The 18,153-nt window shown below is 64.1% G+C and overlaps 2 protein-coding genes across 4 annotated transcripts; both read left to right on the top strand.

Annotated features, from left to right (window-relative positions):
• The first annotated feature begins 237 nt into the window (after nt 1-237).
• ADAM8 (ADAM metallopeptidase domain 8) lies at nt 238-11,389 on the top strand. 3 transcript variants are annotated; one of them, XM_047825981.1, is made up of 25 exons: nt 238-610; nt 1,619-1,722; nt 2,615-2,691; nt 2,776-2,854; nt 2,944-3,020; nt 3,367-3,550; nt 3,906-3,968; nt 4,061-4,129; nt 4,291-4,460; nt 4,587-4,668; nt 4,974-5,122; nt 5,205-5,382; nt 5,584-5,673; nt 5,819-6,008; nt 6,085-6,166; nt 6,426-6,588; nt 7,038-7,115; nt 7,680-7,764; nt 8,070-8,204; nt 8,339-8,450; nt 8,855-9,014; nt 9,453-9,518; nt 9,689-9,739; nt 10,485-10,565; nt 10,770-10,963. In XM_047825981.1, the coding sequence occupies exons 1-25, from the start codon at nt 568-570 to the stop codon at nt 10,776-10,778; spliced, it is 2,577 nt and encodes an 858-aa protein (XP_047681937.1). In that variant the 5' UTR covers nt 238-567; the 3' UTR covers nt 10,779-10,963. The 3 variants fall into 3 exon arrangements, with proteins under 3 accessions (XP_047681937.1, XP_047681936.1, XP_047681938.1); XM_047825980.1 differs by lacking the exon at nt 10,770-10,963 and adding an exon at nt 10,970-11,389 and having other exon boundaries at nt 244-610; XM_047825982.1 differs by lacking the exons at nt 8,070-8,204; nt 10,770-10,963 and adding an exon at nt 10,970-11,389 and having other exon boundaries at nt 249-610.
• Nucleotides 11,390-11,695: 306 nt separating this feature from the next.
• On the top strand, nt 11,696-17,017 carry LOC125147638 (sperm flagellar protein 1-like). The gene is made up of 7 exons (XM_047824694.1): nt 11,696-11,837; nt 12,303-12,414; nt 13,477-13,627; nt 13,978-14,044; nt 14,392-14,479; nt 14,575-14,677; nt 16,645-17,017. The coding sequence occupies exons 1-7, from the start codon at nt 11,696-11,698 to the stop codon at nt 16,738-16,740; spliced, it is 759 nt and encodes a 252-aa protein (XP_047680650.1). The 3' UTR covers nt 16,741-17,017.
• Nucleotides 17,018-18,153: the final 1,136 nt, after the last annotated feature.

The following is an 18,153-nucleotide window of genomic DNA, read 5'->3' as shown; positions in this document are numbered from 1 at the left end:
GGGTCCCGTGTGGGCTTCTGTTCCCCAGGAAGTCCGAGGGTACATCCGCACCTGAGCACCCCCCCCCCCCCAACCTCAGAGAGAGCCTTACTCAAGCCGCTGCCCCGCCAGGCTGCAGGAGGAGCCTGGGCTCCTCACCTGCACCGGGGAGGGTGCAGACTTGCAAGGAGGGGCCCGGCTTGGCCCGTTCGCGGCCCCCTTCGTTAGTGCCATCCACGTTTATGACGTTCCTCCTTGTGGACACCAGAGGCTGTTCGGGAGCCCCCCTCCTCGTGGACACCAGGGGCCCAGGAGTAGACGCCGTCCGGGCGGGGGACGGGGGCCTCCTCCCGCCGAGGCCCAAGCCCCGCCCCTCCGGCCGTCAGAGGGGCCGATAGGCTGCGGGCCGGGGGCTGGGCTCCGGGGCGGGGGAGGTCCCTTCCAGCGCAGAGCGCGGCGGCCAGACCGAGTTTCGAGCGCGGGGCCGCCCCCTGTTCGCGCTGTGTCCTGGACCTGGACCCTGGACCCCGGACCCCCGACCCCCTGTACGCTCCCTGTTCCCGCCCCGGACGCCTGTGTGCGTCCCCCATGCGCCGCCTCGGACTCCCGCTGTTCGCTCTGTGGCTGCAAGGTGAGTGCCAGGGCGAGGGGCTGTCCCCAGGACGAGGGGCTGTCCCCTGGCCGTCTGCACCCCACCGAGCTCTGGGACAGACCCAGCGGTTCGGCGCTTGGAAGGGAGCCCTCAGCTCAGAGCCCTCAGGTGACAGGCGGAAACTTCAAAAGGGAACCAGGGAGAAGTAGCTTAGGGCGTGTCGCCAGCGCCGGTCCCGCCAGCGCTGGTCCCGCCAAGGATTCAGGGCAAGGTGGAGAACCCCATGGCTCCCTACCCACCCCGGGGCCTTGGGGTGAGTGCCCACTCCCACCTGGACTCCCCAGCGTGGCAGGGAAGGGAGGACAGAGGAGCAATGGCCTGGGACCGGGTATAGGTGGTAGTCTACCCCGCCCCCCCACAGGGGACCCACCTCTGGTGTGGGGAGAAGCCAAGTGTGCTACTGGCCCCAGCCCTCACCGCTGCTCCTGGGAGCTTTCTGGGTTGGGGTGCGGTGCTGTCCCAGCCCCAGGCTGGAGGGGGTCACTTCTCTGGCAGACAGGGCCCCTTTCTTCAGGAGGTTTGCGAGATAACGGTTATGGAAACACTTGGCCTAACACTTTGAGAGAGACCCAGAAAAGGGTGTGCTGGTGCTCCAATTCTGGGCCTCACCCCCACTCCCTGGGCTGTTTGTTGTCGGATACCTGGGAGCTTCTAGATCTGGGCTGGGTGAATGGCCTGCCAGGCAGGCCGGTGGGCTCCCCAGTTAGGCGCAATTATGGGAGACATTGAGATGGCAAGGAGGGCCCTTGTGCGCCCTTGGACCCAAGGGAGGGGAGGGGACGTCTAGGTCAGCCCTGGGCTCTGAGGGAGGAGCTGTCCTGGCAGCCAGGGCAGGGTCCTGTGGCCTCTGAACCCAGAACCTGACACCTTGGCCCTGGGCAGCAGAACTGGGTCTCCAAATCTCTGGTCCCTGTGCTGTTAGAGGACTCCCCCAGAGACAGAGATACAGACCCACCACAGGCCTGCTGACCCCCTTCTCTCCCACAGTGGCCGCCCCCAGTGTCCCCCTGCCTCATGTGGAACAGTACGAGGTGGTGTGGCCCCAACGTCTGCCACGACCCCGTGCTCGCCGAGCCCTGCCCTCCCACTCGGTAAGTCTCAGCCAGGGAAGCTGGCCTGGGGTCCCTCCTGTAGTTCCCAGTGGGCCCAGCCAGTTATGAAGAGGCAGCCTGTGGGGCTGAGGGCCAGGTGGGCTTCTGAGAGGGCTCACAGCCCTCCTGGGCCGCCTGGACTGCCTCCACCCCCAGGCCTCACCTTCCTACTTCCTGCCTCGCCCTGCCCTCTAGTGGGTGGGGGTGCCTTTCAGGAACCCTGCTGGCCCTGGCCACGCCCCAGTTTCACTCAAGGGCTGGATCCTCACATCCCTCCTAGGCTCGAGAGGATGGCTCACCAGAGGCGTGTTTATGGTGACGCACCTTTGTGAGGCATCTGGGGCTGGCCTGGGGTTCCCCAAGGCTGCCTGGGGGCATTCTTAAAATCCACGTGGGTGTGCCTGTGAGTGTGGAGACAGCCCTCTCCTGACCTCAGTATCCTGGGGGGGGGGAAAAGCCTTCCCCCACCCTGGGCCCTCATCCCACCCTGGGGGCAGTACACCCTGGGGGCGGTTCCAAGGTCAGCGAGGTCAGCGGGCCCGGGCTCTCCCCTGGGGTGCCCCCTCATGGGCCCTGCCCCCACCTCCTCTGCTGCAGTGGTTCTAAGGGCAGCCTGGCGGGGCCATGTCTCTGTCTCCCCTCCCCCTGCTTCCTGGGGAAGGGGATCCCAGTCATTACCCTTGTGTGGACCGATGGGGAAAAAGAGATCTAGAGCCCCAACCTCGTAATACCGGCCTGACTCTGAACGACCCCGAGGCCTCCTCTGAGGGTCTTTCAGGTTTCAGCGTACTCCGGACTTGGGCAGCATCCCCACCCAGCCGAGCTCCACTGCCCCCAGGTTTGAGGGGGGATACTCCCCTCACCCTGGACCCCTCCCTCTCCCCTGCCTCAGGACCGGTACCCGGAGAGTGTGAGCTATGTCCTTGGGGCCCAAGGGCACAACTTCACCCTGCACTTGCGGAAGAACAGGTAAGTGGAGGCCGGGCCTGCAGGGTCTCAGCATGCCCACGCCGGTCCCACCCATGCCCCCAGCACCTGGTGGCTCTTTTCCAGGGAGCTGGTGGGCTCGGGCTACACGGAGACCTACAGCACGGCCAACGGCTCCCAAGTGGCGGAGCAGCCACAGAGGCAGGTACAGGCCCCTGGGCGGTGCCCCCCAAGGACGGTGGTGGGCAGAGGGAGCACAGGGCTGTGCACGACTTACCCTCCCATCTCCTGCAGGATCACTGCTTCTACCAGGGCCACGTGGAGGGGCACGAGCATTCTGCCGCCAGCCTCAGCACCTGTGCCGGCCTCAGGTGGGTGGGCATTGCACACCCGAGGGGGGGGGTGTCAGCACATCAGTGCCTCAGCCCTCCCCCACATGCCCCAGGGAGGTAAACCGAGGCCAAGGAAAGCGGGGCTTCACATGGCAGCCTTTCTGCACACGGGTGTCTGTCCTGTTAGAAGTCACGGGTCCCCTAGGCTACGCAGCTCTCCTAGGGCTGTGGGTGCTGTCCCCAGTGTACCACTTCCCTTGGGGGCCTGTGTCCTCGGGCACCAGAAGGAGGCCTTCTGTCCTGCAAGGGTTTGTCCTCCCCAGATGGGCATGGGGTGGGGGGAAATGTGCTAATTTGGAACCTGCTGGCTTCCTTCCTCCCTCAGGGGCTTTTTCCGGGCTGGCTCGACTGTCCACCTGATTGAGCCCCTGGATGGGGCCAGTGAAGAGGGGCGGCATGCGCTGTACCAGGCAGAGCACCTGCAGCAGAAGGCTGGGACCTGCGGGGTCAGCGATTCCAGCTTGGAGAAGGCCTTGGGGCCTCGGATCTCAGCAGCCTTCAGGCCCCGGGTGAGCGGGCGCCACCCCCCCCCCCCCCCACCAGCTTCATCATCTCCTGTCTGCTGGGGCTGTGCGTCCCCTAGACTGCAGTGTGGTCAGCTGAAGCTGAGTGAGGGTTCTGTCCACCATCCCCGTAGTCAGGGTGTCTCCGAGCAGTCCCCATGGCCAGTGGTCCTGGACCTGGCTCCACCAGCAGCTGCAGAGATAGCTCTGGTCTGCACTAGAGCCTCCTGGACGGTCCCCCCAGGAGTGAGCAGGGGCTGGTGCCAGCTCCAGGACCCTGGGACAGGGTCGGTATGTGAAGACTGGGCCTAGGTCAGCAGGGCAGTGGCTGGGGCGGCTGACCAGCTTCTTGTGCCCCCAGAACTGGCTGCTGCCCCGGGAAACCCGCTACGTGGAGCTGTACGTGGTCACGGACAGTACAGAGGTAGTGCGGGGTGGGGCGCGGGGGCGGGGGCTGGGGCAGGGGCTGGGGCAGGCCAGTGGGCTGCGTGCACCTGACGGTCTGCCGTCCTTCAGTTCCAGCTGTTGGGGAGCAGAGAGGCTGTACGCAGGCGGGTGCTGGAGGTGGTGAACCATGTGGACAAGGTGGGGGCCGCTCCCTCCCAGCTCAGTAGAAACCCTGGTTGTAGAGATGGGGGGGCACGGCCAGCAGGTGGTGGGCTGCTGGGCTAGGTGAGCAGGGAGTGGCCTCTGTGTCTTTGGCCCTTGCTGTCCCTGAGCTTGACCAAGGGGTTCTCTGCCCGAAGCTTTATCAGGAGCTCAATGTCCGTGTGGTCTTGGTGGGCCTGGAGATCTGGAACCACAGGGACGGGATTCACGTGAGCTCCCACGCCAACACCACACTGGAGAACTTCCTCACCTGGCGGGCACAGAAACTGGCGGGGCGTTACCAGCACGACAACGCGCAGCTGATCACGTATGTGGGCAGTGGACGCAGAGAGCCGGGCCCTTGCAGCCAGGGAGGGCTGTGTGAGAACGAGGGGCACGCGGGAGGGAGGCAGCTTTCAGGGCATCCACGTCCACGCACGCCTCTTGTTTCCAGCGGGGTCGACTTCACCGGGACCACCGTGGGACTGGCCAAGGTGTCGTCCATGTGCTCCCGGGGCTCAGGGGCTGTGAACCAGGTGTGCAGGGGATCTGGCCTAGGCTTGCTGGCTTCTGGGTGGTGGGGAGCCCGGTTCAGCGCTGGAGCAGAGTGCATGAAGGGAAGCCCCGAGGACCTAGGTCCACACGCTCGTCCCCGAGCCATCCACATGGGCTGGAACACCTGGATGGCCACCTCCCCTGGAGGATGGGTTGAAGCTTTAAGAAGCCTGGTTGGCAGGAGGCCGCGCCCAGCACCCAGCCTTACCTGGGGCAGTGGGGGTGGGGCGCGGGCAGGGGTGGAGGTGGTGCAGGCAGCACCAGCCAGCACAGCCTCTCCCCGTAGGACCACCACCAGAACCCCATCGGTGTGGCGTCCACCATGGCCCACGAGATGGGCCACAACCTGGGCATGGCCCATGACGAGAACATTCAAGGCTGCTACTGTCCCGTGCCTCGGGAAGGTGGTGGCTGCGTCATGGCGGCCAGCATCGGGTGAGGCCCGGGTCTGCCTGCGGACCGGGGTGTCCCAGTGCCCCCCCCCGCGCCCCCTGACAGAGTCACCCCCCTCCCCCAGCGTCAAGTTCCCCAGAATGTTCAGCCAGTGCAGCCGTGCCGACCTGGAGCTGTTCGTGGAGAAGCCCCGGACGGGCTGCCTGGACAACGCCCCAGACCCTGGCCGGCTGGTGGGCGACCCCGTGTGTGGGAACTGGTTCGTGGAACGTGGGGAGCAGTGTGACTGCGGCCCACCCCAGGTACACAGGCCCCCGTCTCCGTCCTGCAAGCGGGGGCGTCCACGCCTGACCCACCAGGTGCCCTGCGCGCCACAGCCACATGGCAGAAAACGCTCCTGTTCGCCGACGCCCGTCACCACCCTCAGGGGCTGCTGGGGAGGGGGTCCTGGGGTCCACCTGGAGCCCGCTCTGACCTTTGCTGTGTCCGGCCCTGCCCTCCAGGACTGTCGGAATCCCTGCTGCAACGCCACCACCTGCCGGCTGGCCCACGGGGCCGAGTGCGCACAGGGCGCCTGCTGCCGGGAGTGCAGGGTGAGTGCGACACCTCCCGCCCCAGCCCGGCTGTGCCCGCAGGTCAGCGGGTGGGAAGGGCCCCGGGTACGTGCCTGCCAGCGCGGGAGGCACGGGTCTGTTTGCGGGCCTGTGTTCCCCAGGTGAGCTCTGCTCTTCCGGGCAGGTGACACCCGCCGGTGAGCTGTGCCGTCGCCCAAAGGACGCATGTGACCTTGAGGAGCACTGTGACGGCCAGCAGCCGGGGTGCCCAGAGGACGCCTTCCAGGAGAACGGCACACCCTGCCCGGGGGGCTACTGCTACAATGGAGCCTGCCCCACACTGGCCCAGAGGTGCCAGGACCTGTGGGGGCCAGGTGAGGCAGGGGCCCCCAGGCCCACGGGCGGCCGCGGGTCCTGAGCGGGAGGACTGACCTCCTCCTGCCCCCACAGGCTCATGGGCTGCCGTGGAAACATGCTACACCTACAGCATCTCGCCCGACTGTAGGGGTGGGATCCCCCTTGGCTCCAGCAGGTGAGCGGTTGTAGCCTGACTGCCCTGGGTCCGGGACCACGGGATGTCCCTGTAAGCAGGGCTGCCCGGGGACCGGGTCAGGGGGTCCTCCAGGGGGCCCAGCCTGCCTTTCGGTGGAGTACCCGTCAGTGGACCCCACAGCCTGTCCAAGGGTTCTGGACCTCGTTTCCCGCAGCTCCCCCGGTCCTCCTAAGGGGGGTGGGGTCAGCACGCACCAGACAGGAGACCCAGCAGAGCATGGCATGTTCCTCTTGCACAGGGTCAACAGGTGTGGCGTCCTGTACTGTGAGGGGGGACAGAAACCCCCAGAGCAGAGCTCCTGCACCCTCACCTCCTCCTCGGCTGCTTGCCAGGCCCTCGTCCTGGAGGAAGGTGTTGGCTACGAGCCAGTGCCCGAAGGCACCAAGTGTGGCGAGGAGAGGGTGAGCGCCCAGAGCCCCCCGACCCCGTTTGCTGGAGGGCACATCAGCTGGCTGCAGCTTTTAGGGGTTTTGAGGGCTGTGAGCCTGGACGTGTCCCACATGGCAGTCAGGCTGCTGGACCCACATGTCCTAAACTTGTGATCCAAGGACTGTGCACAGGGACTCTGTCTTTTGTTCATGTGGTTTGTTCACCTTTCTCTTGGGCAAGTCCCCCCAAGGCACCCACCGCACCCCTAGAAGGGTGGGGCCAGTCCTCTGGCCCTGGTGGGCTGGCCGGCCAGCTGGCAGAGGGCATATACACCAAGCCTGGATGCCGGGACCACAGCCAATCTCCCCCAAAGCTCACTGGGCAGGCTGTGGGGCAGCTTCAGCCGACGTTAGAAGTTGGGGTACAGGGGCTTGAAGCAGCCCTAGAATGGCTGCCCGAGGAGACACTCCCTGCCCTCCAGATTTGCTGGAAAGGACGCTGCGAGCACCTGCAAGTTTACAGATCCAGAAACTGCTCCGCCCAGTGCAACAACCATGGGGTACGTGAGTCCACGGGACATCCCGCCACCTGCCTTTTGGGGCTGAAGGAGACTGGTAGGCGGTGCTCAAGATGAGCCCAGGTGAACAGGGGACGGGGCCAGCGCCCGGGGGGCGGTGCCAGCAGCTGAGGGACTGAGCTGGTGGGGATTTGGGCGTCCCACGTGAGCACTGAGGCCCAGGGCAGTCGTGCTGGGGAAGCTGTGGGCTGCTTGTGGTTGAAATGACCCGCTGTGAAATGTGGCTACTATGGTCAGTTCTCAGTAACCTGTGTGGTGATGCTGGGACCCAGAGCTTGAAACAAGGGGCTGGAGCGCCCCCCTCGGGGGCTCCTGTCTCAGGGAGGCCTGGGGGTGGGCCCCGAGCACGGCCCACAAGAAGCTGCCCGGCCTGCGCCTCCCGCGCATGCGGTGCTGGGAAGCAGGGCCCTCCTCTGTTGTCAGCATGTTCCCTCGGCCTTGGTTGTGGCAGCTCGTGGGTGAGCTCGGCCTGTCCTCCATCAGTGGGGGCCGCGGCAGAGCCCCTCCTGGGCCTGAGGCCTGGCCCTGACCCCCACTCACCCCCAGGTGTGCAACCACAAGGAGGAGTGCCAGTGCCACCCGGGCTGGGCACCACCCCACTGCACAGAGCTGCTGCCCTCCGTGCACACAGGTACGCCCGGCCGCCTTGGGGCCCGCATGCCTGTACAGCCTGACGGGGTCCAGGCTACATGGGCAGGGCTGACAAGGACACCATGTGCCCACAGGTCCCTCCGGGCATTGTTAGATTCAACCCCACGCTTTCTGGCCCCACAGGTCTGGGCCTGTGTGGCCACCTGGGCCCCAATGAGACAGACGAGAGGCCCATCCTAGAGGGAGGGCACAGGAGCAGTGACAGGAAGCGCTCGCCCCTTTGCTGGGTCCTCAGCCCCCTTCTGAGTCTGTGGGCCCCCACTGCCACCGTGTCTTCCTCTGCAGCAACCACTGTGCGTGTAGCCGGCCACAGCACCACCCCCTCCAGGGCCTGGCCAGACCTGGCTCATGGCACTGTGGGCCCGGGGCCAGCCACCACTAAGCCCTCCAACTCATCATCTGAGAGCCTGGAGTGCTGTTGTAATGTACTGGGTCTCTGGGCTGAGGGTCCTCAGACAGGCCCTGGGCTCTAGGGAGGGTCCCAGGGTTCTGGGTTCACTGGCCCTCCCAGCCCTCACTACCCTCTTGACGTCTGGCCTTGTGCACCCCTCCAGGGTCCAGGAGCCTCCTGATGGTCGTGCTGGTGCCTGCGGTGCTCCTGGTGGCTCTGGCCCTCCTGGCGGGTGCAGTCATCTACCGAAAGGCCTCGGGCCGCAACCCTTGGGGGTGAGCCTGCTCTGGGGTTGCAACACACACGTTGTCATGTGCAGGGAGACCTTCTGCTCACAGTTGGGAAATGCCCGCTGCTGTTTGAGGAAGAAGAAACATAGCCCTTCCTGGAGAGGGCTTTGGGGCCTCTGCCTCTCACTAGGTGGGGGGAACAGGTGATGACCTTTGGTGACAGGTGGATGGTCTGCCCCTCTGTCCCCCCACACAACCCCTCAACCCCTGCTGGCACCAGAACACGTGGGATGGCGTGGGCTTGCAGAAGCCGGCCCGTACCAGCCAGGGTCCGAGCTGCCGTGGGACCTCACCCCATTTTGCTGGGTGCAGGACACGCTAGGAGCCCCTGGGTCCCTGGGTCAGACCCTGAGGCCAGGACACAGTGACCAGTCTTGCTTTCTCCCCAGGACTGCAGCACCCAAGACCGCCATTGGGCTCTCCAACCCCCTGTTCCACGAGGGGCGCAGTGTGCCAGCCAAGGGTGGGGCTCCGGGCCCCCCCCACCACCCCAGCCAGCCTGCCAGGCCCGCGGTCCCCAGGGCGACCCCCAAGCAGCCGCCCCCTGCTGTAAGCACTGCATCCCGCTGTCCCCGATGGGCTTCGGAGGCCGCCCCATCCCTCACAACAGGGCTTAGAGCTGGCCCGCAGAGCAGAGGCAGGCTTTAGGGCCTGCAGTCTGAGAACCTATGTGAGCCAGTGACAGAACTGGAGCTTGAACTTGAACCTGAGACTCTTGGCCTCTGCACGGTCAGTCAGAAGGTGTTAAGGCCCAGATCCCCTCCGTTGCTGTCCACCCCCTCCGAGCCCCCTACAAGGCTGAGGAAAGGGAGCATGGGAGGCACAGCCGGGCTCAGGCCTTGCTGGGCAGCGGGGTGAGGGAGAGCCCTCCACGCACACTTTATTCTTGCTCTGGGAGGGGCGGGAACCTTGGGTCCTGCGCTGGGAGCGCAGCTGGAGGCAGGCAGCCCTCCTGTGAGACCCAGGCTACCTGTCCGTTCCCTACAGCCTCCGGCCGCCACGTCCAACCCCCCCCCCACAGTTCCTGTGTATACCTGGCCGCCCCCAGACCAGGTGAGCAGCGGTGGGCCCGAGCAGCCAGGCCATCTGGGGACTGGATCTGGTGGGCGGGGATCTCAGGAGGGCTGATGGCCCAGCCCGGAGGGACAGCACGAGTGCGAGACCTGGGGCCTAGGTGGGCCGAGCTCAGGCCTAGTCTGATCGCTGCCCCTCCTTCCCACCAGCTCAGACCTGCTCCGCCTGCCAAGCCCCTCCCTGAACTGAAGCCCAAGCAGGTGAGAGCCTCCCCCAGCTACACCTGTGCCCCTCGCTGGTGGCAGGGGCTCCGTGGCCAGTGTCTGCGGTTTCTCTGCGAAAGCCCTTGGCGTCCCTTCGGAGCTGATGTCTGGAGATGCTCTGAGATGCATAGCCGATTACTCCTTCCGCTGTGACCCCCGTGTCTGTGTCTGTCCGTGGGCCTGGCAGCAGCAACCGTTACTGTGGCGTGTGCTTAATGGAGATTCTTTCTCTTTGTAACTTTTTAAACTAACTTTAGACTTAGAGTAAAGCTGCAAAAATAGCCTCAGGAGGGACTTTGACAGGAAAACGGGGGCAGTTGGGACAGAAAGGTTTCTGGCCAAGGAGTGGTGATTGGGAACGGCACACCCAAGGCCTCCCCTGGGGATGGGTGACCAGTGCCCACCCCTACCTCCCCAGGCCTCCTCCTGAACCTGACCAGCACACAGATGCAAGTTTTAGTGAATTCTTGGCTTTTGAACTTCCCAAGACCCACTTTCTGGCAATTTAAGAGCTTTTCTTGGGAAACACTGGGCTGGGAGGGGTGGGGGCAGGGATGTCGAGGGAGAGGGGGAGGTGGTGATGGGCCCAGGAATGGGGTTCTGCCACGTTTGGGCTTCATGCTGCCCACGGTGGCAGCCACGGGTTGGGGGCACTCTGCAAGGTGCACAGGAGCAGGGCAGACCTGGGGAGCTTTGCACCAAGGGGCTGTCAGACGGTGTCCACCGTCTGCTGTGTCCTCAGGTTGTCAAGCCGATCTTCCCACCCCCGATGCCACCGGTCAAGCCTGGGGCTGGAGGAGCCCATCCTGGACCGCCGCCACAGGTGAGCCTCTCACACCCAGGGCTCTGGGTAGCAGGGTGAGCATCTCCCCCACCGCACTGCCCTGACACTGTCCCGACACTGTCCCTGTCCGAGGAAAGGAAAAGTTAGGGGCCGTAGATACAACATCCACTTTATACTCGGTCAGAGGGCTTTTCCCTGACCACCACTCCTACTGGCTGCGAGTCTGCCTTTCCTTCCTGTTAGTACAAGTGAGAAAGTCTAACGGCTACAAGACGTCAGCTGTCGGTCTTATGGCTTGCGGCCCTCACTGCTGTCACTGCACGGGAGCCACTGCATGTTGCCTGAGCCGAGACCTGCATCTTAAATGTGAAAGGAAGTGAGATTAATTTGTGCTCCTGGCGAAGCTGGTGGATTTCGGCATCGGTTCTTTTTCCTCCTCCCAGAGCGTAGTCGGTCCCAAGGCTGCTCTGAAGCCACCGGTGCAGAGAAGGTGACTCGGGTGCCAGGCCCCGGCCGCAGCGGGGCAGATGTCCTTCATGTTGAAGGGACCGGGCCTGCCCCGCTCTCTGTCCCAGGGGCCGGGTCGCTGTGAGAACTGCTAACTGGGCCGGACTCGCTCTCCACCCCCACCCCCACCCCGCCCGCCGTGCCCCCTACCCGGATCCTCGCGCTCCCCCCACCCCCACCTCCGGGCTCCCTGCCTTCCGCCCTCGCCCTCGGAGGGGCCGGGTCCGCTGTGAGAAGTGCTAACGGAGTTGGCAGGGCCGGGACCCCGAGAGGCACCTGCGGCCCCCGCTGCTGCTCTGGAGGCCCCTGGAGCGCCTGCAACCGAAACCGCAATGAAAAGTGTGTATTTTATGACAGTTATTGATCAAGTTCTCAATGACGTGAGATTCTTATTAAATCGATGAAAGAGTGTGTGCTCAATAACGTGGAATTCAACTGATAACACGTAAGGGCCCTGTGCTTGTTAAAATAAAATGAACACTGGAAACGGAAAACGCCAAAATTCCACCTTTTCTCCCACCCAGACTTCAGCCGGAAGTCCGCCGCCCCCAGGGTACCGGCCGGGGGGCGTGGCTGGCGACCCCACGGCCCTCCCCTTCCGGCGCCAGGCCCCTCCTGGGCGCCGTCTCCCGGCAACCGCCCCAACAGCCGGTCCCGCAGCCATGCTGGGCGCAGCCGGGCGGACCCCGCGGGCCTCGCCGCCGCCGCTGCCGCCCGGCGCCCTCCGCGGCCTCTGCGCCTGGCTGGACGGGCTCCCGCTCAGCCGTCCCAAGCGCCACCTGGCCCGGGACTTCAGCGACGGCGGTGAGGGCCGGGGAGAAGCCGGGGACAGCCGGGGGTGCGGGCAGGGGGCTTGGGGGTGCCTGGCCGGCCGTCAGCAGGCTCCCCGAAAGGAAGGAAGACACCGGAGCGGGGGGCGTGACGGGCGCCGTGGAAGGGAGGGGCAGGACGGCTGCACTGCCGGCCCCTGGAGGAGGATGCATGTGGCCGAGACGGGCCGCCTTTTGGGGGGAGGTCCCCTCGCCTTTCAGCATTCCTGGGGGAGGATGGGGGCAGCCTCAGGGTTCCCTCCAGCAGCTCCTCCGACCTCAGGCCGGCTCCTAGCCCGCCCCCCTGGGGCGCCCACACCCTGCTCCGGAGGCCCCTGTGACCGCTCCCCCAGGTCGAGGGCCCTCCCCGGTTCTCCTGCCATGGGAGACGGATGTGTAAGGAAAGGAGGGGCGCTAAGCTCTTCAGGCCAGCCCACCTTGCACCCCCTGCCCCCTCCAGTGATGCTGGCAGAGATTGTGAAGCACTTCCGCCCCCAGCTTGTGGACCTGCATAACTATGTCCCCACCTGCAACACTGACCAGAAACTCAGCAACTGGAGCATCCTCAACAGGCAGGCTTCCCGCCCCCCTGCCTGCCCCGTCGGAGCCCCCGCCCTGCTCGGCGAGGACCCTGCCCTCGAGGCCGGCCTGGGTGGGCGGCCTCTCCCCTACCCTCCTGGGCTCTGGGACAAGCTCTCGGGCTGTTTCCCGGTCCGTGTGTGTCCCCCTGCCCCCTGGGGTCTGCCCATCAGCACAGACTCCCAGGGGCTTCCTGCCAGGGCCGAGAGGACTTGGCGCCGGCACCAGTCAGCTTGAGAGCCACTCAGCAGGGCGTCAGTCAGGCTCGTGCTGACCACACCTCTCACTTCCTGACTCCGCAGAAATTGCGGGTGGACGGCTGGCTCTGCTCCAGGCACCGGAGACACTGAAGTGAATGGGCCCCTGTCTCCATGGGGCTGGCAGTACAGTGGGGAGACAGATAAGTAAGGAGATGTAACCAGCATCAGTCGTAACGAGTGACATGAAGGACCAGGACCCTGAGAAAATGAGAACAGAGTGAGGTGTGGGTGACCTAGGGGTGCAGTGGGGAGCAGGCTGCAGAGTCCTTTAGCCCCTGAGGCTGGACGGGGAGGGGAGCTCAGGCTTCCCCGGAGACTCTGGAGGGACTCTGGAGGCCAAGGCCACGACCTGGCTCAGACCTGGCTCAGACCTGGCTCAGAGCCTGGAGGGCTAGAGGGAGCACAGGGCTGAGACCTGGGCAGATTCCGCTGGGATGGGGAGGCAGGGAGAGGCCGCTGCTCAACTCCAGGGACAAAAGAGGTCGGTGGCTCTAGCAGTGTGTGGCAAGTCCCAATTCTGAGCACCTTGGAGGGGAACCAGCGGGACCTCCTCACGGGGCCCGGGGGCACTCAGCCCAGAAGGCCAGCCCTGCTGCGAGGCCCAGGCCGGGACACACCTGGCCTGACTGCTCTGGTCCCAGAGGGGACAGCTGGGGACAAGATGGCTGCTGGACTCCTCTGGGTGCAGGGCAAGAAGGGGCTCCGGTCCCAGCCTCTCCCCTCCAAGGAAAGCCAGATCCCCCGCCTGGCCCTACAGGTGCAACCCTGAGGGCTGTGGCCCCACTTCCTTTGCAGGAAAGTCTTTCACAAGCTGCGTTTGTGGGTCTCAGAGACGGATATCCGAAAGGTGGTGGCCAACACGCCGGGAGCCATCGAGCCCATCTTGTGTGCAGTGAGAGAAAAAGTGATGGATGGTGCTGCCCACCAGTACCTGCTTGACCCAGCCGTACGTGTTGGTACCTTTGTACGGTCTCCGACCCTGCTGTGTTTGTCGTGCTGGGATGTGGCCCAGTTATCTGTCATGATAGTAAAATCAGGAACCAGGTGGTGATGAAGGCCCTGGTCCCCACGGCCCTGGCCTGCAGACCGCAGATACCTGCAACCCTCTGGAGCCCTCAGGCCTCTTCCAGCCTCACCCACTAGGGCCATGATAACTCCCTGTGCAGAATCTCTCCCGCCCAGGCCAGCCCAGCCCGGGCTCTCTCCACTCCTGTTTGCCACCCCCGACCCCCAGTCTGAACAAGGTCAGCCTCTCCTCGGCCTGCCCTTACCATATGACCTTTAAAATGTTTGCAGGGCCCAGGACCCTCTGGCGGGATTGCTGACAGACCACGGGCAGAGCTCACCGCCTCTCCGCACACTGGTAGTATTCCACATCCCCAGATTTGGAGAACTGAGGCCCATCAGAGCCTCCCACGAAGGGCTGCGGCAGAGATGAGTTCACACTCCGGGAGGGCAGGGGCATCCTTGCTCCCAACGCCCCCCAGGCTGCAGCTTCCCAAGGGGGGCCCGCAGCCCTGTCTACACCCCCACGCAGGTGCCGTGCCGTTCAGGGACATCCAGGCTGCATCTGGCTGAACTAGGCCAGACCGTGCCTGCGTGGTGCCCTCTGGGGCTCAGTGCCCTGCCCCCACCCCACGTGCTGCCATGGGGCAGGATCTTCTGGGGGAAGGGGGGCGGACCCCAGATAAACATCTGCTTACCCCTTAGGCTTGCCGGGCCCCACGGCGCCCTCCAGTGCGAAGACCCCACAGAGTCCGAGGACTCCAGAGAAAACAGGCCGCTGTGTGTGCACGGGGTAGGCCCCTGTCTCTTGACCTGTCTGCTGTTCCACCGTTACCCCACCCCCGCGCCCCCAGCCTGTGGGTTAAAGGCTGGGTGTTTGCCTTCTAGTTGGGACCCAGCTGGTGGACCCTGGGGGCACCTGGACTCCAGAGTGCAGCAACTACTGGAGGAGAAGGAGCAGGCACTGGCCCTCCTGCAGGAGATGGTCAAGGTACAGGGACCTGGGTGCCCCGCGATGCCCAGATACCCCCCAGGAAGGGGAGGGACTGGTTGTAAGCGTTATAGGGAGGTGCTGCCCCCCACCCCCGCCTTCTTGAAACTTGGACTCAGTATGAAGTTTGGCAGTGCTGGGAGAACGTGCATTTAGTTTTATTGTCTAGAAACCAGCTTAATTATGGAACATTCCAAACATACCCAGAAGCGCAGAGGAGTATGGTGGACCTCCAGCCCCCTATGACTTGCCGCCCAGCCCTGCCGGTTACCAGCCCTCAGAGCCCACAGGGGCTTTGTGGACAGTCACAGGCGCCACCACCCAGAAGTGCTGGATCGCAGGCCCAGGGTCTGGGGGCACTGAGTCAGGTAGTAGGGCTGAGTCAGTGCAGGGCTGGTGGGAGGTGTGCAGGCCGCCCCAGTCGGGTCTCAGCGTGAAAGGGGCTGTCAAGAGTTGTGAAGACAGCGCAGTTCCCTAGCAGATGCCCAAATGTTGATGAGCTGTTTTCTTGAGGAAGCAGGAAGGTGATATCATCGTGCGGTTTGAGTTTGCCAAAGGGCAGCAGAGAGGGAAGTGATAAGCAGAAATGAAGCTGCTGCCGCGGTGAGGTCACCCTCGTGCCCACACCCATGGCAATGGGTGGCAAGGTGGATCCTGACTGCCGCGCTGTAGGGAAGGTGGTTGCACTCGGCACGGTTGGACGCTGTCCCCGTGAGAGAGAGTAGGCTCGGGGTGGGGGGTGCGGGGGGTCCTGGGAGCAGCAGCTGTGGGGCCGGCAGGAGCCCCCCGTGTCAGCTGGAGCAGGACGTCCGTCACAGTGGACTGCGCTAGTCCGCGTGTGGCCCGGTGTCGGCGTGGGGCCACCGTGGCCAGCTGCAGGGGATGATGGCGTGCCGCGGCGTGCCGGCCCACGCTGTCCAGCGAGCAGGGAAGGGACTCGCCGGCTGAGACGCCAGCTGCCCGCCTTGACCGGCTGGAGCCATCTGTCCTTAGTTGGGGCATGGGCTGTCACGCCGTTGACCTCACTTTGGAGTTTGGGGGCAGACACGGTTTTTCACGTCCAGCTATTTCCTTTCTCTGGGCTGCTCGGGCAGGGTTTGTGCTTCCAGCAGGGAAGGTCTGTGATGTGGCTCGAGAGGGCACCCCAGGCAGGACAGCCTGGGGAGGGGGTGTGGAGCCTGGTGCTTCCTCCTGCACGAACACGCGCCCGAGAACGTTTGCTTGGCTATTTCTTGTTTTTTCAACTTATTTATTTTTTAAGTTTTATTTATTTAAGTAACTCTGCACCCAGTGTGGGGCTCGAACTCATGAACCTGAGATCAGGAGTCACCTGTTCTGAGTGAGCCAGCCAGTCACCCTTAGGCTCTTAACATTTATTTATTTATTTATTTATTTATTTTTTATTTATTTATTTATTTATGAGAGAGAGAGAGAGAGAGAGAGAGAGAGAGAGACAGCACACACAAGGAGGGGGGCAGGACACAGGATCCAAAGCAGGCTCTGCGCTGACAGCAGCGAGCCCCACGTGGGGCTCGAACTTATGAACCGTGAGATCATGACCCGAGCTGAAGGCAGAGCTCAGCCGGCGGAGCCCCTCAGGCGCCCCTGGCTGTTAACTTGTAGAAATAAATGTTGCACACGCTCCCCAGATGCAGTGCATACATTCGGTCAACATTAATTCCACAAGCATGCCCTGAAAACCTGCCAGGGGACCAGGCAAGGCTTTGCCGTTTGCAGAGGGGACAGGCTGGGGGGCTCCAAGAGGCCTTGCCAGCTCTGGCCAGCCGGGAGCCAGGAGTGCTCCAGAAAGGGTGAGGCAGGAAGACCAGCCCCTCCCATAACCACCCCCCTTCTTCTCACGTCCCGCCCTCCCTCACGCTGTTGCTACTGCTGGGAGCCCCCGAACGCTTGGCCACCCGGCTCTGGCACCCAGCGTGCTGCTTTCGGAGACGTGTGCTTTCCTGAAGATTTTGCAGATGAAGGTGGTCAGGCTGGAGCACCTGGTAAAGCTGAAGGACCAGCGGATTGGAGAGCTGACGAGAGCTGGGGACGAGCCCCAGTGACCAAGAGTGGCAGCGGAGAAAGGCTCCTCCGAGAGGCTCGAGGGGCCACCCCTCCCAAGTCCACTAGACCTTGAACTTGAGCCCACACAGAACTCCCCCAGACCAGGGGTCCTTCTGCTTGTGGCTGTGCGCTGTCCAGCAGGCGCAGGGCGGGGACACCCATGTACAGAGTGCTTCAGGGGGCCTCGGCGTGTGGACGTCCACGCAGTGGATGCCGGGGGTTCCAGCCCACCCCAGAGACCTGTTTGGATATGAAGACCTGGTCTCGTTCCCTTGAGCCCCTGAGGTGTCCTGTCCTCATTGTGTCTGTGAGCACAGAAAGTTCCGGTCTGTAGGGTGTTGCGTTGGTGTAGTGGCAGGGGAGGGGGGTGGCTGGGCCAGCCAGCAACATCCTGTGTCAGCCAAACCCAAGTCTCATGGAAGATTCTGGATCCTGTGGAAACAGCACACTGGGAAGTGTGTCCCTGGGTTCAGTCCTTTTTCTCCACGAAGGGAGCACGTGAGTGTCGGGAAGGGCCATCCGAGCCGCTGTGCAGGCACTGGGTCGGGGTGCCTTGCAGAGACCCCCAGATGGACCGACCGGTTTCTGCACTTTGCTTGGGAGAGTTTGGGGGTCAGGGTGGAGCTAGAACTTGACACAGCATCGCTGTGGCCTTCTCCCCATGGGATAGACCCGCTTCCTCCTCGTGGGGCCCTGTCCCTGGGTCGGGGACTTCGGGGCAGTACGCTGGAGGGGACAGGCAGGGGGTTGCATTGTCCCGCCGGCTTCTGGGTCCCGAGCCCCTTCGGGGACTCAGGAAGCTGCGTCAAAGCCACAAACCACCTCCAGGGTTTGAGAGTCAGCAGAGCCCTGAGTCAGACAGCCCATGCCTCCCTGAGTCAGACAGTGTGTCTCTCGGCCTCTGAAGCCACTGAAGCACGCATGGGTCAGGGCTTCAGGCTCAGAGGGTGGGTCCGAGGCTACTGTCGAGAGAACTGGGGCTAAACTGCTTAGAAGCACAACTGAGGCCAAGGATTTGCTCCCCAGCCAGGAGGCACGTGGAGACTCCTGGGTCAAGTGGTCTTGGCCAGCAACCAGGGCCCCAAGGTGGGCTGGGGCAGTGAGGGGTTGGGGGGCATACATCCAGGAGGGGAGCCGTTCTGGAAGAGCCCTCCGCTGCCAGAAGGGCCTGGGAGTGGCGGTCTCGGAGGTCTCCCGTGCAGCCTGCCCCTGGAGAACGAGGGTTTGGGGGGGTCCAGGCCTCAAGTAGTAGGGCTTCTAGACCTCAGTGTGGGGGCGTTCACAGCTCAGTTGAGGGGGGGGGCTTCTGCTCAAGGGTCCAGACCCCACCACTTGTGGGCATCTGGGCTACAGATGTCACTTGCTTGTTCGTGGTGTCCGGCAGGAGCCAGAAAATCTGCCCAGAGATGGGG

Source organism: Prionailurus viverrinus, chromosome D2 (assembly GCF_022837055.1).
Source record: "Prionailurus viverrinus isolate Anna chromosome D2, UM_Priviv_1.0, whole genome shotgun sequence".
NCBI lineage: Eukaryota > Metazoa > Chordata > Mammalia > Carnivora > Felidae > Prionailurus > Prionailurus viverrinus.
The sequence above is the reverse complement of the archived record's forward strand: the minus strand, read 5'-3'. Positions and strand labels throughout refer to the sequence as shown.

Excerpts from the sequence above, each read along its gene's own strand:
- LOC125147638 (XM_047824694.1), top strand. The coding sequence starts at position 11,696 with ATGCTGGGCGCAGCCGGGCGGACCCCGCGGGCCTCGCCGCCGCCGCTG. Across the intron at positions 14,045-14,391 it reads CACCGCCTCTCCGCACACTG|GCTTGCCGGGCCCCACGGCG; the intron begins GTAGTATTCCAC and ends CTTACCCCTTAG. Across the intron at positions 14,480-14,574 it reads GGCCGCTGTGTGTGCACGGG|TTGGGACCCAGCTGGTGGAC; the intron begins GTAGGCCCCTGT and ends TTTGCCTTCTAG.
- ADAM8 (XM_047825980.1), top strand. The coding sequence starts at position 568 with ATGCGCCGCCTCGGACTCCCGCTGTTCGCTCTGTGGCTGCAAG. Across the intron at positions 6,009-6,084 it reads CCAGGACCTGTGGGGGCCAG|GCTCATGGGCTGCCGTGGAA; the intron begins GTGAGGCAGGGG and ends CTGCCCCCACAG. Across the intron at positions 9,740-10,484 it reads CTGAACTGAAGCCCAAGCAG|GTTGTCAAGCCGATCTTCCC; the intron begins GTGAGAGCCTCC and ends CTGTGTCCTCAG.